At 41.1% G+C, this 18,168-nt stretch overlaps 3 protein-coding genes across 3 annotated transcripts in view; 2 read left to right on the top strand and 1 right to left on the bottom strand.

Moving 5' to 3' along the window:
* TMEFF1 (transmembrane protein with EGF like and two follistatin like domains 1) overlaps window positions 1-2,268 on the top strand; it is a 119,868-nt gene extending 117,600 nt beyond the window's left edge. The window contains exon 10 of the mRNA XM_057423094.1: window positions 1,074-2,268. Coding sequence (XP_057279077.1) covers window positions 1,074-1,158 — 85 coding nt within the window. The 3' untranslated portion in view covers window positions 1,159-2,268. The remainder of the gene's footprint in view (window positions 1-1,073) is intronic.
* LOC130606589 (dynein axonemal heavy chain 5-like) overlaps window positions 1-18,168 on the bottom strand; it is a 459,050-nt gene that overhangs the window by 280,815 nt on the left and 160,067 nt on the right. The window lies entirely within an intron of this gene.
* CAVIN4 (caveolae associated protein 4) lies at window positions 2,475-18,029 on the top strand. The gene is made up of 2 exons (XM_057423095.1): window positions 2,475-3,254; window positions 15,924-18,029. Exons 1-2 carry the CDS (start codon window positions 2,844-2,846, stop codon window positions 16,593-16,595), a joined length of 1,083 nt encoding a protein of 360 aa, XP_057279078.1. The 5' UTR covers window positions 2,475-2,843; the 3' UTR covers window positions 16,596-18,029.

The raw sequence follows: 18,168 nt of genomic DNA, 5'->3' as shown, positions 1-18,168 counted from the left end.
ATATATGCTTTCTGGAAATTAATGCGCATCTAGTCCTGTTATTAGTCACTCTCCATGGGAACCTATTTTATACAATTTAAAGACACACAAGTTTCTAGGTTGTCTCAGAGTCTCACCCTTTATGAAAACTGAGCTGAGAGCCATGGATTCCTTTTGATGACAAGGGGTTCAGCTTGCTCATTAAGGAGTTGAACCCAATGATGTCTGAGGTCTCTGGGATAAATTAAGGTTGACTTTAGTTACCTTATAGGTTCATGAAGTATTTAAGTCCTATGCTTGGGCATCCATGATACATGTGGATATACACATACTTTGACAGCTCCTGCACTTATAAAAGAGTTAGTTACTTGGTCATGCAGTTGATGTCATCCCTTTTTTACTGACCACCCCACTGGCCAAAGCACTGGTGAGAAGGCTGTGGTTCAGCAGCCCTCCTCTTTCAGCCTCCCTACAACTGCTCCCCAGCTCACAGTCTCTCAAGGACAGTCTGTCTTGCTTCACTGCAGTAGGAATGCTCCATTGAGCCTTGCCTGTTGCCTTATGGGTTAAGTCCCATCCCACTCAGAATTGCTGGCTTTTGTGAATCCTTCCTCAGCTGTGTGTCTGTCCCCAAGAAAGGGATCACCTGAGTCACCTTACAGAGAGTCCTGGGTGGGCTCTCTCTCAGGGGTGCCATGAGCAGCAGGACACTTGGAGGTCCAGCACTTCAAAAGGCTGTTTGATCCAATCTTGCCATCCACTGGATTTTAAGTATGAAATATGTATGGAGTAAAGCCAGGGTAATTATTCACTGTGGCATGTGTTTTGCTGGGTCAAGGCTGAAGGACATAGCACCTTGTTGGTTTCAGTCTTAAGCTCAAGCAGAACTCCTTTCTGAGTGATCTAAGGTCCCATGGGTGTCCCCAGGTAACAGTCCAGTACCGAACAGCAGGAGCATCCCTTCATAAACACAGCTCAGAGACTCCTTGCTATTGTTCTGTACAGAAGTTTAAGTCAATGTGTTATTTCTAGGCTTAATTTTATGTGGCATATATAAAACCAGTCCTCCTTTTTCTTTATTTTTTTTTTAACAGAAAATGCCCCAAAAACAATAGAGGACGTCGGCAGAAGCAAAACCTAGGCCATTTTACTTCAGATACATCATCCAGAATGGTTTAACTTAGTGATTTTTATACCTACATTGACCATGTGATGTACATTTTTATTATATCTTTTTTTAAAGAATGGAAATATTTATTTCAGAGGCCTTATTTTTGAACATTTTTAGTGTAACAATGTTGGTCTGTATTCTGAAAGCAACAGCTCTAACAGCTATGGACTGTTTTAGTATCTTTACTTTTATGTTTTTGAATACAGTAGTCCATTTTCTGTATCTGTATCACATGGTTATATAATAGACTTGTGCTTTATCCATGGAATGTAATATTTTTGGGAACACAGATTTATTCCATCAATGGTTGTAGATTTAAAAACAAACAGGCAACAAACAATAAACCAACAAAAAAGTCCACGTTACCTAGCAAACAAGGCATGAACAAAAGGTAAAAATGTTTACAGCTTACTTTTCTTATGAGAAACTAGAAAACACTGTGTTTAAATACCGTAGATATTTAAATGTTTTTGGAAGTTAGTAACTGATTTTTTAGACACTGCCTATCGCATGAACTGTGAAGCTGTGTGCTGTGTGTAGTTGTAACATATTTATAAGACGTGTGGGCTGGGTCTAAGCACTGCCATCTTCATACTGAATTCCAACAATTTATTTTTAAAGAGGAAAACTATAAATTTCATAATTTGGGAAGTTACCTGGTAGAGCAGATGGCACAGGTCCAAAAGTAGGTCTGAGTAGATGTAGGTATTGTAAAAATTGGTGTTGAATAATTGAACACAAATAATTGGAATAAAGCCTACTTTATCACTGTTAAAGCTGTTTTAATACTTCTTAAACTTTTTTAAAGCAAATACATGTTTTAACACCTACAATACTGATTGTATAGTGTTTGTGATTAAAATACAAAAAAAAAAATAAAAGTGAATGAATTACTAGTGCTCTTGTATAGAGTATTTTCAAGAGCTAAAGAAGTCCATCCAAATTAGTCTGCTGGTCATAGTTATATTAATAGATCGTTAGTTGTCGTTTGAAAGATCCCGAGCTAAAGTGTGAATAGGATGTGTTCAGCTGTTTTAACATGTAGTTTAGGCTTTCAAAATTTTGCATGTAGGATTTAATAATTTGTTCAGTTAAAAAAAAGAAAAAAAAGAAAGAAATGCTTTCAACATTTTGAACTGGAAAAGCATGTCACACAATACAACGTTTTCACTATGTTGCCTCTGGTTTAGTGTGTTTATTTGTTAACCCCCATGTGGCAATTGCAGCAAGCTGAAGACCTGAAGTTGTTTTGCTGGGAAAAACAACGGTGTTCATTTTTCAGACCCCTCTTTGAGTTCTCTCAGAGGAAAGCACTCCAGTAACACGAAAGCAGAAGTAGATCGCTAAAAATATGCAAGTTTGCTTTCCTGCTTAATTACTAAGTTACTTAACTTTCCTGGATTAACGCTAATAACTTCATCAGTACAGAAGCGTGACCCTTTAAACATATGTTCCTTTCCAGACACTGCTTCCTAATTTTAGGGGTTTCATGTTGCTGAAAGTATCTGAACAATCATGTGTGGATATTTTGTAGTCAGAAGTATTTGACCAAGCTCCAGGAGCAGCGTTTCACACCCTACTTTGAGTATCGCCAGAGCCAGCTGTCACCCTGGCTCCCTGCAGCAGTGCCAGAACTGTTCTGGCAGGATCACCCAAACTTTGCCTCCTGCCGACCTGGCTGAAGGCAGGCAAAATGGATCGCCGCGAAATCACCTCCGAGCCTGACAAAACCCACCAAAATCGCCTCTCCAGTATCACCGAGGAGGAAGGAGAACAAGATGCAGCTTACACGATTGTGACGGTCCTGGACAAAGTGGCCAACATCGTGGACAGCGTGCAGGCGAGCCAGAAAAGGATAGAGGAGAGGCACAGGGAGATGGAAAACACCATCAAGACCATACAGATTGACATCTTAAAGCTTGCCCAGGCTCACGGCAACACAGGCTACACAGTGAACAAGTTACTGGAGAAAACCCGCAAAGTCAGCTCCGTCATGAAGGAGGTGCGGGCACGCGTGGAGAGGCAGAGCACCAACGTGCGGAAGGTGGAAGCAAAACAAGAGGAGATGCTGAAAAAAAACAAATTCCGGGTCGTAATCTACCAGGTAAAAGCAAACCTCATTTCTTGTAGCACTGTTGTTGTCCTGCCGCCTTGGTGGCTGGTGTAGGGCACTGATTAATGAACAAAATGACACAGGCTGTCCAACATGAGAGATATTTTATGCTTTCTTTAACATTCACTTGTGCTCCTCGGTGTCTTTTAGCATGAGCCCACTGACAGCAGCACACACGGTCTATTATTAGTGTTGGTGGGTTACTGAGCCAGTAGTGTAAGATTAACTGCAGATCAGCAAGGACTATTTGTTGCCTCTCCGAAGGGTAATATGAGGCAGGCTCTATAAATCTTGTCATACAAACCATGCCTGACATTCATCGGTGTTGTTTTTTCACCATATTAGGTCGAAGTCCAAATAGCAGAAGTGTTTTTGGGCTCCCTGAAACGCAGACTTTCTTCTGACGCTCACTTCAAAACATAAGGCTTGTTTACCTTGCAGCATTGCTCAGGCTTTCATAGTGCTGACAGATTGGGGCTTTTTCATTGTCTCAGTCTATATGCACAACCTATATGCACAAACTAAAGCTCAGACTCAAAAACCCTTCATGACAGCTGATAGCCCCTTGCATGCTCTACTTTGGAAATGGGCAAGCAAATCATACTTTTTCTTTCACTGACCTCATTGTAGGATGTTCCTTATTCTTATAAATGTGTTTGAAGAGAAGTTCCATGAAACAGCATGGTCTCGCTTACATGAGTAAGAATGGACAGTGCAGGCAGTTCATGGGTTCTGTCAGTTACTAGTGAGAGCTGTGAAACCTGTTTGTTTAGTGGCCTGATCCCGCATTTGCTGCAACTTCGCAGTGCCCCAAGTCAGTAGAAAGTAAGGGTCTTTAATCTTTTGCTCCCTCATACCCCCGAGTCCCCAAAGCTTTTTTCAAATGAGTCATATTCACCATTATGTGTTCCTGAAAATACCATCCCTCGTGAGTAACACAACGCGCCCCCATCGCCCAGCCTTACACCCTGATCTTGCATCTGTTTGTTTGTACATAAATAACATTGCTTGCGATGAATGGGGCCATGTGTTTCAGTGGATATACTCACCACTGTATACAGCTGACAAATTCTTCTGCATAATCTAACTTTCCAAACTACTTCATTTGCTACAACTGGGAAAAAATAGCTAAACCAAGAAAAAAAGTAGGTAGGAAATTTTACCTTTTTAATGTCATGTTTATAACTCTTGTGGTTAATATGCAGCCAAATTGTACCTCCTGCATGACATACTGTGGATGTTCAGGAGAAAGCCTGGGCATAATTTGGCCTATTACCATTACAATTATTGCAAGCTGCACCATCACGATGGAATAGAAAACAGGCACACTCACTTTTTCCATGAAAATCATTTCCCAGCAAAAGGAAATAAATATCTCAGACTCCCCTGGTTAATGGCACAATGCCATTTCATTGATGGGCCTTTGCCATTAGATTGCAGTAGAAAATAGTTGAAGCTTTGAAAATGCTTGTTCTTGAAACAGTATTTGTTACATAATGTACATTTTTCTCCTAGCAAGACATGAGTAGTTGCTTATTTAAAAATGCAGTAAAATACGGTGAAAATGAAATTACATGGAGCTATAAAGAACAGCTGTTGGTATTTTCAGATGTTTCATGCAAAGGGTGCGCACTTTCTCTAAAAATCACCTTCAGTTGGAGTTTCTGAACTCTCTACTGGCTTTGCCAGACAAGAATGACCTGCACCCCACTCTGTATGTTTAATACTTCTAGGAAGGAAAACAGCATTTTTGATTGCTGTCTTTCTAGCTTACTCTTCCTATGGTAGTTGAGAACTGCCAGTGAGAATATGGATGACTTCCTCTTTAACTTCCATCCCTTTATAAAGGGAGATTGAAGAATCTTTTCCCTCTCTTGCACGGTGGTGGAGCAGGTATGCTGATCCTCCCAGGATCTGTCATTTAACACTTTTCTGGAGTAGGATAACTGCATTGCTCCACAAAAACACTCTGGAAGCATGCTCTGGAACATGCTAGGGAGTCAAGAGTGCACTGAAGCTTTAAGGCACAGGTACAGTTGTGAAAGTCTCTTGCACAAAAGTGGAGTGATTTTCATACTGTCGATTTACACCAGTGTAGGCTGGAATGCCAAGACCTGAACGACTGAAGCTTGGTTGCAAAGAGTCTGTTAATAGCTACAGAATCAGCATACTCCCTTCACTGTATTTTAGAAATGGGTAGAATCAGGTTCTTTACTTGATGGTTGCGAGTGACAGCTCATCTGTAGTGACATTTTTTTCTAATGAATCATTTGGGACATTGTGATGGAGCCAATGACCTGTGCGTAGCTGGTGTTGAATGCCTACGTGGGTAAGCACACATTGGGTTTAGTTTTAACTTTTACCAAAACATCGGCATATCAGGAAAAAGGAAACACCAATTAAATCCTAAAGATTTCCTTTCAAGTGGATAGCTTTGATGTTATTGATAAAAAGAGAAGGCAGGCTGAAAAGAATCACTGGCTGGAGGAGATTGTCCCAAGAGACCTCAGCAATGATGAAAAGAATTAGCAATATCCTCCCATTAAAAAGAGACAAAGTGACCATCCTTGAGCATAATGATTAGGGAAGGTGAATTCTTTTTTCAAAGGCCGTGTGGTCAAGGAAAAGATCTGGTAGCAGGCAGCCCTCCTCCCCAGGCTGACTGCATGATTAAAAACGCCAGGTTACTTCAGACTTCCTAGTGAGGTCTTAGACCCTGGAGTGCTGTGTGACCTGAGACTACAGCAGGGAATGCAAAAGACATTATAAACTGGAACAGGTCAGTGTTCACTTCTCTTCGGGTTGGTCTGAATAACCAGCTGCGAGAGCTATCATTTCTCTGCAGTCAAAGATCATCTAACAGTTCTACTTTTTCTGACTAAATTATTCAGAAATCAAAGGGGATTTTCCTTTTTTTTCTTTTTTTTTTTTTTTAACCCTGAAAGAACTTGATTTGCTTTCCTGCATTTTTTGCAAGTCTCTCTATGAATGGGAGCATACGGGCGCCACAAAGCCCTTGTTACAGTTACTGTTCTCTTTTCTATTATTACTTTATAAAAGCACCATCAACAAGTAACAACTTCCTATGCAGGGACACATGCATTTGTTCCCATCACTGTTGTCTGACATATAAAATTAGTGGACAGTCCCAGTGGACATGTCAGAAACCAGGCAGGGTTATGGCCCTGTGATTGCTCCACTGCACACATGGGAGAAGCTAGCAGAAGCAAACTTGTGTATGCTGTTCATATTATGCATAAATAAAGTTGGAAGTGGCTTTTCCTGGTCACTGTCCCTCTGCAGCATAATGCCTCGGCCAGTAGAAATGGTGACATCAAGGTGGGAACAGCAATCTGTAAATCTGAAGTGGAAGCTCTTCCATCCAAAGTGTCAGTAAAAGTCACTGTGGCATGAGCTCAAGAAATGGGGATGCTGAAAGACCAGGCTCACAAGGTCACTCCCCATCTGCATGAACCTGTAATTACAGCTATTCTGGCACAAACCTGTGAGAGTAACCGTGACATGAAAGGCAGGAAATACAACACTTCTATTTAGAAAAAACACAAAGAAAGCCATCTGAACCATAGCCATTCATCTGATACCATTTGGGCATAAGAATAGCAGGCTCAGAAGGCCTCCACAGAACAGAACTGTTAGTACATGGAGTTAAATAGCTCACCAAGAGCAGGCTGTGCTGGAGAAGTCACATTTGCTGTTTCACAGAAACATGACAGGTCTTACCCTTTCTCATATTTATGTACCTACTATCTTCATCTCATGACAGATAATCTGGAAAAACAACAGAGGAATGTGGATTGTATTGAAATGGGAAGTGAGGCTTGTGATGGGTTTTTAAAAGTGCTTCCTCCTAAGACCATCTTTGTCAACTGTATCGTATTTTCATTAAAGATATTGGCACAGAAAAGGTGTAGATACTAACAAAATACATTCAAAATGAGGAATTGTCAGTCCAGAGAAAGACATGCAGGCAAGAAACCAAATAAACTTTGGAGCTAGAGTAATGCTAATGTAGGTGTACAGTGTCAATTCCTTTAGCTTCAGCAGAAGCCCTAGTTGTTAGTCTTCCGAGGCCCCATGGGTTGGCAAGGACAGAAACAGCATGTTACTTGCTCACAAGGTGACTGAGAGTCCACTTGATGCTGTGGCTCTTAAAGAAAGTTAAATGTGGGCATGAAAGGCTTCAGGGCACAGGGTTGATATTTCCAGAAGTGACAAGAGATGCCTAGTGTCCTTGCCCAAAACGTTTCGGAGCCCACCTGGACTACTATGTACTGCTCTGACAACCCATGTTGAAGTAAGTTGTGCTCAAGTTGAACAGCCACCAAGCTGATCAGAGAAATGAGAAGCCCTGGTAAATGAGAAGAGAGCAGGTCTAGACCCAGGCTGGTAGAGTCCAGGAAGACACGAGGCTAAGAAACGTTGTGGCTGTCGTTTATACATCCATTTAGGCACGGATGAGGAGTCCAGTAAAGAACATCAACAAAACAGATGAAATGGGTATAAACTGCCCATGAGTCATCTCAGGTCAGAAAGCAGAAATGGATTCTTAGACCTGGAGACAAAGCCTTCTGCTAGAACCCATGGGGAGGGAAGAAAAACTGAACTGCTATTTAAGTCTGAGAACTTAATGGCAAAAAAGATGGTGTAGGATGACTACCTCAGACACAGAGGCCTCAGCAGTCCAGTGACACAGGGCTTTTGTTGGAGTCTTTGTGCCATAAACCCGATAAATGTTTTTACAGCTGGGACAGGTAATTGCCTTCGCTGAGAATACAGAGAATAAAAGAAACCCAAGGGTTATGTCAGAGAGCGTAGCAAGGGTCCTTTGTTCGCAGTGTCAAGCCCAGTCCTGTGGTTCAGAGTGCTGAGCTGGCCCCGTGCTGTGCAGGCAGCCGCCGGTGGAGTGGCAGAGCCAGCGCTGAGGCTGCCAAGAAGATCCTAAATTACCGTGATTTTTAGGAAAAAGGAAAACCAACCACTTTGAAACAGCGAGAGCAAATCTGTGTTTCTGGTGACGCCTTCACAGGGAAGGAGAACAAAAGGAATTAATATAAATAAATAAATAAGGAGCAGCTGTTGGGCCACAGGCTGTCATCTTCTCAGGGCTGCCACTGATTTTTCTCCACCTATTAACACTGAGCGGTGGAAACAACTGATCTCGGTTTACGTGTGCACTGGATGCAGTTGTTCAGGGCTTTGCTTGTGGTTGGCCAGCAAGCCAGCAGAAGAGCATAGCTACGCCATGAGCCTTCTGTGTTGTGCTTTTTCCCCCCAGTCCCAGAGGCTGCCAGGAGTGGCTTATCAGCAGGAACTGTGGCTGGCCACCGTGGGTATTCAGCAATACCCGTCGTGCCTGAGGCCCATATTCAGGGGTCGACTTAACTGGGGACATGCAGTTGGGATTTATATTCTCAGCACTACTGATAGCTGAACCTTGCAATTTTTCCTTTAGCACATGAATAAAGTTGATCACAACAGTGCAGGCACAGACATGAGGAGTACATGAAATCATTAAAAGCAAGCTCAGACTTGGGATGCATCTTGCCAGGCATTACACATCAATAATGCAGATGTTTCTACATTTGGCATATAGACTCCATTCAAACTAGCAGAGAGAAATGTGTGGAGGCTGATTCACTCGATCCTTCGTAGACCTCTACTTCTGGATACAGATTCCACTTTATAAGTACCTTTCTCTCCATTTAGTTGACAGGGTGTCCAGAACCAAGTTCTCATGGAGACATGGTTGCTTGGGCAGATGAGTTCAGCAGCTCCTGATGGCTGGCTGGGTTTCACTTGTACTATCCTGTTCCAGGTAGCTTGCAAGAGCAGTCATTTTGTGATGAATGAATAAATCAGAACATTACCAGACATATTTTTTTGTCTTATCACACCTTTTGATCACTCTGTCCTCCACTGACAAAGGCTTGATACCTACAGATAAAGTGGAAGTGAGAAATGCCACCAGTTTAATTGCAAACCTGCAGACTGACCTGCAGAACTATTTGCTAGGCTAGCTCCATAAAACAATAGCAAAGCAAAGTGTGAAGGTTTAATTCTCCCCTGGAGCTGCATCAGTCCTTTTATGCAGCATGTGGTGGCCTGGAGCCAAGGACTTCTCCAAGTGATGTAGGTATAACTAGGTGCCACTTGCTTGTCTGTAGCTTGCTACAGCCATTTAATGAGAGAATGAGCTGGGTTTCTTTGCATTCATTGTATGCTCCTGGTTAAATTAATGAATTTCTGACAAAATTTAAAGAAAAAGGATGTGTATTAAGCCTCAGAAAAGAGGAATGAAGGGGGCTGACTGTTCTGGCCAGGATGCTTTTTCATTATGGAAAAATAATTCTAAATACAACAGCACTTGGCCATAAGTCTTGTGTGATGAAGTATTTATTCCCTGTCTACTTTGCTTGATAAAATCCCTCAGGTGCCCTTTTAAAATAATCCTATTTTTCTCTCATCTGAGCAGTTTTTTGGCCTGATGGCAGGGATTTTGAAATGGCATATTTGCAGAAAAAATGAAGGGATCGCTTGAGATTTATAAAGCTTCCCTCTGAACTGTTAGAATATGAGTACTGAATGTTTTGTAATTCGTTATTCATCAGCGTTTTCGTATTGATTTAGAGAGCAATTTCAAGATGTTTTAGTGATTTACCTCAGCTGCCAGTCTGAATAAAAAATCATTCATTTAACATGCAAATTTCTAGGACTCTTTTAAACATCGTGGCGATGCAGATTCGTGCCCATACGCTGCCAGTCATTTGCATCCCCAGTTGTCATAGACACGGCAGCAGTGCTAGGCCAGGCGCTGGGTGGCCTTCAACTGCTTTTGCTGCTTCATGCTCTGCTTCAGAATTGTCAGGTGATCACCAGTCCCATCTGTGCTTATGTTAATCATGACCTGCACCTTCCCTGTCACACAGCACAAGGCCGAAGGATCATTCGCTATGACCTCTTCCCTGCGCAATACAATGACTCCAAGTCAGAGTCTAATCTCCCTCTACTACCTGCTTGTGCTGTGAGCAGCTTCTTTAGAAGCATTTTGAGGCTTCGTTTTTAATACATCCACACATACACAACACATAATTTTACATGTATAACGTAAGATTTATATATATGTATGAAATTTAATTCTTTATTTGGTCATTCCATTTTTCTCTGCAACTGTTTACTGTATTTTAATATTTGTTCTGCTACAGTTTTAATTGAAATTGGATACTAGTGGAGAGCTGGTAACACCTGCCTTTATTAAAGCTTGTTAGAGTTACGCTTTGAAGGTATTTGAAGAGAGAATGCAAAACTGGCTTACAGTGTTTCTAGCATATATTTACACATAAGACAATGCACTATATCTTTTTTTCTCCTTGCTGGCTCTAGAAGCCCAGTCTGGGTTTTGAGATACAAACCCAGAATACGTGTGCCACAATCATGAAAGGACAAGGGGAGTAAAGCTCTTGAACTGGCCACATCCCTTAAAATGCCTTCACATCCCTTTTTTTTTTGTTTTGTTTTAAATGGCATTATAATAAATTTATTACTGAAATTATCGATAGAAGTGTTGATGTACTTAAAGCCTAACTTCTTGTACAGTGACACTGTCACTGCTTCGTCTAGTGAATCCCATGAACTTTGAAGTAGCAACCCACCTTTTCTGACTGAAAATAATGCTAATGCTGCTATTAATTACTGATTGCATCTGTGCCTACAAAGATGAAGGTGGAGATTTAGCTAACAAGCCTGTGAGAGAATTTTCTCAATAACCCTTTTCCCTTGCACAGCCTCACTGACCTTGCTGAAGGCACAACATTCCTCTTCCAGCAGCCCCTTTGGCTTATTTACTCCACAGTTCAGCACTAAGAGCTATTGGAGCTGACCTGATCTTTGCCAGGACACCACTGCAGCAAAAAACACCTGAGACATCACTAAACAATTTGCTCTGCCATTTTCCTTCTTCCCCTGCCCAGAGATGAGAAGAGCCTGACTGTGCAGGCAGAGTTATCAAGCAGGCACATTTTGAGACTCTTCTTTTTTTGAGTCTCTTTTCCCCTGTAATTTTCAATTATCTGAGCATCACCACCCAGAGAGTCTCGTAATGTTCGTCAGGGGCATTGCCATATCTAAGATTATTTATCTACTTTTTTCAAGGCTTCTGTGAGGTGAGAAAGAGTTGCACTTTGTGTAGTTTCATGAGCGGGTGCATTATCCTTTCTTCATAAATGCCTTGTTATATCCTATGGGAGAAAGATGCTATTGCTGTGATCCCTTCCCTGAGATCAGGAGGTGTGGGCAGTGCCTGCAGAGTTGTCAGCGTGTGGGTGCAGAGCAGACGATGAAGAGTTTCCAGAGCAAAAGGAGTGTGTGAAGGACATAGACTACATCCCATTGAAAATTTTCTAATTGTGAATTCAATTGAAATGGGAGCAAAGGGTAAAGATAACAGTGATGGAGTCAGACTTTCTTGGGAACCCAGTGTTAGAAACATCAAGGCTTCAATATTCACCGCCCTTGGAGCCGTCTGTTCAAATCAATACTGTGCTGGCCTTCACCAAAGCTGAGGTTTAATCATCTGCTTACTTTGTATTCAGCCAAGCCTGTAAAAACTCCAACTTCTTCGGCTAGGCGTATTTGAGAGGTTAAATATTCAAAAACTAGGAAAAGGTGAAGTTCAGGTTTAAGTGCTTTCTTACTGTGCCAGGGGCTTTACCAGCCACTCCTGAACTGTGCAATTGTTCTGTTATGACGTTATACCTTTAAGTTTTGTCTGTTCAGGTTGTTTCTGAAGCAGTGGATCTAACTAACCTTGCAGCTTTGTGGCCTTTGTATTTTTCTCCCTGCCCAGCTGAACTGCAAAGGTCTCCAGGCTTTTCCCTTACCATTCAATCAGTGCCTTCAGTCCTTCTTCTGCTACTACAGAACATGAAGCCTTTCTCCTTCCAGGCTTCATTTCCTTCTACACATGTGCATTCTTCCAAACTATTTCCAGTTCCAGCAACACACCATTGAATCTAACTCCTTTCTCCCCTCTTTCCCCTTACACCCATTCATAAACACACACTCTCTCTTCTCAGCACCCCCATCACCTAGCAAAAATGTCAGGTTCAGATCTACAAGCAAGGTATCTGAGCCATGGTGTGTTTGCTCGGGACAGACATCAGGCAGGAGGACAGACAGAATGATTCACAGTGCAGCAGGCAGAGAGAGCTTATTTCTTTGTGTCTCAGCTCAGCTCTGTCTCAAATTGGTGGAAAACATCCAAAGGTTTATTTGCTAGTGGAGAGAGCGTGTAAGGATCTCTCCAGTAGAAGATGGGAGCTACATAACATAAGCCCATGTGCTACATTTTTCTGTACAAAACCGATGATGACTTCCGAATCAAGCACTTACTGAATGACTTATCACCTTACTTTTGTATTGGAGAAGGGGAAAAAAAAATGTTTTGCTTTGAAAAGTCCAGGTTGATTTTTGGTGTGCTGAGTGGTGGACTAACTTTTCAGGAGATTATGGCCAATACAAGAACACCGGGGCCAGGGTGACAACCCTCTGTAGGGTGCACCCTCTCCAAGTGCTCCACTTAGAAGGAGTGATGAAAGGGAAGGGGAATGATCAGCTTCCACAGATTTGTTTCTTAGTTTCTGGTGCTGACCTGTTCATTTCTTTGGTGTTCCCAGTAGGCAGGGCAAGCAGAGTACATGTCCTTTGTACTAACCGATAGACCATGACTGCATTCCTCCTTCCTCAAGAAATCAGGTTAAAAATGGCTATTTGCTATCACCTTTTACTGTGAAATAGTCTCCTGTTCTTATTTTATCCGAGCGCTTACAAATTCAGCTTAAAGATCCTCCCTTACCTCCAATGATGTGGTGGTGACCAGTAGGAGTCCTTTCTAGCAAAACGCTAATGTAGCTTTTTAGCTAAAAGCTTGCAAGTAGCATCATCAATTGCTCAACTGCTTCTCATCCTCCCCTAAGATCAGGCTGCCTAGCCCTGCTTTTTCCAGTTCCATCTGCTTTCAAGCTAAGAAGAAAGCTGTCACCCAGATCAGGGCTTTGTCCCATGAACTGGAATCAGTTGGTGTTTGGTCTTTGCTTTTAGTGATTCTACAAATGAGCTGGTAGCTATATGCTTTGACTCCATCTATTTCCCACCTGCTGCTAAAACTTATTGTTCCTGCTGTAGGAAGGATGAGCTTCTCTCTTCTCTCTACCCCACTGATATCTAGTGACAAGAAGAAATGGGAAGGGGCAGGAGAGAGAAAGGAAGCAGATGAGAAAGCTTTCCTACTGAGCCTAAATCACTGTGCTTTCATTATGAAACCTCCCTAACATGCTAGCCAGTTTCACTAATGCTTTCCACTTTGATAACATCTTCCATCCAGAAATCTTTCAAGAAGCTAGAAACTCACACTAATTTTCAGTCTTGCTATATCTGATTCTGCAAGATGTGTGCAGAAACCAAGGAAAAGTAGAAAAACTGAGATTTGGCAAAGATCATTCTCAGAGTCTGTAGCAGAATGAGGAATGTTCCTCAGGGTCTGCAGTTCTAGTTTCTGTGTCTTGTCCACAAGACCTTCATTTCACATGTTACTGTTCATAAGTCTTAATTCTAACACATATGTATGAAAGTTAAAGTATTCTCTTCTAATAGGCTATAAAGCTAAGTACAATACAAAAATCTGGCGAGCGATTGACAAAAAGTACAGAAATATTGTTATTCTTCCAGAGGAAGACAGCTGAAATATTGCAGAGAAAATAATCTCTCTGCCTCCTCTCTTTTTAAAAGGTAATCTTCACACACCCTATTCACCACATCGTACTCATTTCTGTATGTACTGAAATTTCAGAATAGTCATTCTGGAAACATTTTTGTTACCATTTCAGCTGAAGGAGTGGGCTATAATTTACAAACTTTGAGGAATTATTTTCCAGCTGTGTTTTAGTTCACTTTCAGAAAAGAAGAGATTATGTTTATATATAGAAGTCTTTATATAATTAATGTTAATTTGCACATGTTAATGAAGATGATTATTAGCAAAGCATTGTAGTTTTGTTCCTGCTGATTCTGACAGATGAGTTGAATAACATTCTGCTGTAATCAATGTAACATAATTTGTCCCTATTTTTTTCTAAGCATTCACAACTATTTTTCTAGAGGGTTTTTAATGAAGCCAGCACATGATGACAGACTCATAAGCAGGCTTTATCTGCCAAATAGCTTCATGTATTTTATTGTACGTATTGCTAATACTCTGTAAAATTAAACATGACTTGCTGCTAATAACTCACTGTGAAAAATGACAGACTTCTTTTTGGCTGGAAATCAGTTCACAACAAAATATTCAGGAAGCCTGACCCCATTCTTCACGGGTTCACAACTAATATTAGTAAGATAATAATACTTAGGGAAAAGCCCAGACACTGTCATACTTCAGGAATCAGCTGAAGCAATTAGTAGCAATGGGAGACAGCTTAGAGAATTTTTATATAGCTGTTGTACTTCTCTGCACCCAAAAGGGCTTCTTCTCCTGGGAGAAGAGCACATACGCATAAACAGTTAGTAAGGAAGAAGAGGCCGGCATTGCCCATCTTGCACACGTCCTGTGAGCTCTAAGTTTTCTGCTGTGCATACACTAGTACTTTCAGGTAGAAGTGACTTGCTGACACCAAGCTACAACAAATCTGTAACATTCAGCAGTATTCAGATCAGGGAATCAACTCTCTTAGGAGATTGTCCCTGTTCAGATAAATCCTTCTGTTACCACAAGCTTTTTTCTTGGTAAATGATTTGCTTACTGTGGACAGCTTTTGGAAATCTGTGTCCCAGTCTTTGAGCCTCTAAGTCTTTCTTTGGAAAGGCTACATAAATTCCTAATACTAAGATACCTAGGATAGTCACCGCTTCCAAGCATACAGCTAATACATATGTATAATATAAATATGTACTACTGCATGCTCATACAGGCCACCAAACTCACCACAGGAGAGAGGTGCTTGCTTGAAGCCATTCATATGTTTCCAGATGGAACAAGTGAAGTTCACCTCAGCAGTGGTGCAGCTGCTGAGCGAGTTGTATGGAACTGGGTCTACCAAACAACATTCCTTTGCTATGTCCCCTTGTGGAGCCAGCACATGTAAACTAATACGCTGGGGTTCAACCCCTTCTGGGCAGCAACAGAAATGCCAAGTCCCAATGAGTCAAAAACATGCAATTGTATTGGTGACAGTAAAGGACTGAAGCTACTGGTATCATTGCACTCATCTGGAGAGCGTACAGCTGACATACGCACAAGAGCCTCTAATGAGTACAGAATGTGTACTTTTACTGGTGACGAATAATGGATCTAGGCCCAATCTCAGCAAAACAGATAAGATTTAAAAAAAACAAACTGAAGCAAAACCAAACCAAAACAAACAAGAAAACCCCAAATTTGTTCTGAAAACTATTAGAGGCCAGTATAAGGTTTCTTCTGCCATTTGTATTCTGTATAGATCATATACAATGATACAAGCCTACCTTGCTTTGTTACAATATTGTATTTCAGTTAGTATTAATTAACTACAAGCCAAAAACCTAAATGCTTGAATCATCATCCTTTTAAAACATGCTTGCTGGAAGATGACTTTGTGGTTTTGTTCACAGGAGGAAACTGAGTGTCCTTCATCTCTCTCTGTTATCAAAGAGAGGACAGCAGGGGAAACTCTGGAGGACGATTTCTTCCCACCTGATGATCTGTCTTCTGATGAAGAATATTATATTGAAGAAAGCAAAGCTACGCAGTTCAAGAAATCAGGCATGAGGCGCATAGATGATATCAAAAAGGCATTCTCAAGGGAAAATATCCAAAAGACAAGACAAAATTTTGGAAAGAAGGTAAACAGGCTTCGAACTAGAATAGTGACCCCTGAGAGGAGAGAGAGGATAAGGCAGTCAGGAGAGAGACTGAAACAATCTGGGATAAGGATCAAGAAAACCATTTCACAAGCTGCCCCAACGAAGGAGACATTCAAGATCCATAAAAAAGGTAAAGAACGAACAGGAGCTGAAGGTCAGGAAGGGATCCAGGAAGCTGGTGTGCACATCGCCTCTGAGCTCGCAGCAGCAGAGCCTTTCACTGAAGAAATCTCTTACACAGAAGTGATCACTAAGGTAAAGAAAGACAAGAATAGTGCAACAAAAGGTGCTTCCCAGACAACTGAAAAAGGAGTGACAATCCCAGAAGTTGTTCTTAAGCAGGAAGGAAAAGAAGGAGGAGGAGGAGGTGATGATGTCCCTTTGCTAGACTTACAGCAATCGGCATACAGAATCAACTAGCAAACACCCCATACTATCCTTACTGAAAAAGAAAGAACACAGGATGTATTCACTCAGCTTTAGGAAAATGTGTGTATTTGTGTTATACCACAAAAAATGTGTTGGTGTTGTTCTATCATTTACATGGGTGTCTATAGTGTTGTTCGCCTGAAAAAAGCCAAGCCATGCAAATGAAGGAATGGGGCTCCCCCTCTGTCTTGCAATGTGCCAATAGCCATTATTAACCCAAATGGAACTCGCATGTCAAAGGGAGATGGAAATCTGCTGGATTTTCAAGATTGACTTAGCAGTGACCACCTAATCACTCTTTAGTTTTATGTACAACAGGATAACAATTATTTCTTCTATCTTATACCAACTCCTGTAATCAGAAAACAGTGACAAAGGTATTGCTTCATACTACTAAATGAAAGAACTATGGAAAACGTGGATTTAGCTATACAAATCTTTTCATTTAAGGGCCCTCATTGAAACAGCAGGAGGAAGAAATTCCTGCTTTATCCAGGGTGTGACAAAATGTGGCAGGAATGATAGGTTTTTGGGTAAATTGTGTTTCTTCTCAGTGGAAAATAGAAGCTCCTGAAATGACTAAATATTATTTCTGGAGTTCTGGAAGAAGAAGGTTTGATGTACGTAAGCAATGCATTTTCTGCACTTATGGAGTAAGAATAAAAAAGCAGAAGACACATTAAATATAATTAGCAGGAAGAGAATGAGGTATCATATTCATGTTTTGGAACGATGAGATTGCAAGAAAGGCAAAGGTATGAAGCAGTAAAAAAAAGGAATAAGGTTAATGCATGGGTTCTGGATAAATAGAGAAAAGGTAGAATATTATAACTGAATATAACTGAAGTTTCCTCAAGGTCTTTTAAAGAATTGTTACTTTATCCAGAGGCTCATGACCATAAGTGACCAGACAAGGGAAATGGTTTGTTTTTCATTCTCTGTGCTTTTTCTGAGCTTCACTGCAATTAAAATCTATTCTACAAAGCCGCTGAAGCATAAGGCCAATCTATAACCTAATTCTTTGTTTCCTATCATTATCGTTATCAACCAGCCACAGCCTCAGGGATTATGAGACAGACACCCTTTGGAGTATGGAATGCTGTTTATTTGCAACACTTGGGAGCCAGTGCCCTGACATCAGATATGTTTGTAAACATGACCGCTACACTGACATGAGATGCAGGACAGTATTGCTCTCTTCCTTCTCAGATGGAGTTGCCTTCAAAGCACTTATCTAAAGCAATGTTAGTCATTACTATCTGTGTGGAAGAAACTTGTACAATATTGCCAAAAGCTGTATGATTGTATTTATTATCTCAAATTCATTTTAACAGCAGAGCATAACTTGGTTATCTATATACATTGTTTGAGGACTCTCAGCCAATTGTTAATCTACAATTTAAATATAACTAGCTTGATTTCAAACATTCTGCCTGCCAGTTCTTTCATTTAGCCTGGTGTACATCACATTTGAAGTGGGACAGCTTTAGCAATAGTAACTAGGGACCATTGGTTGGGGAAGGTCAATGTTATACCGTGCCAGTGACATTTAAAATCAATGTTG

The sequence above is a fragment of the Pezoporus wallicus genome, unplaced genomic scaffold, assembly GCF_028554395.1.
Source record: "Pezoporus wallicus isolate ANWC-B61680 ecotype Strahan unplaced genomic scaffold, APGP_CSIRO_Pwel_v1 contig_749, whole genome shotgun sequence".
NCBI classification, from domain to species: Eukaryota; Metazoa; Chordata; class Aves; order Psittaciformes; family Psittacidae; genus Pezoporus; species Pezoporus wallicus.
Note: the sequence above shows the minus strand (reverse complement) of the source record. Positions and strands in the feature narration are given on the sequence as shown.

What these genes read in the sequence shown, in the direction of transcription:
- CAVIN4 (XM_057423095.1), top strand. Translation starts at nt 2,844, where the DNA reads ATGGATCGCCGCGAAATCACCTCCGAGCCTGACAAAACCCACCAAAAT. An exon ending in TCCGGGTCGTAATCTACCAG is followed by an intron (nt 3,255 to 15,923) that starts GTAAAAGCAAAC and finishes TTTTGTTCACAG; the next exon opens with GAGGAAACTGAGTGTCCTTC.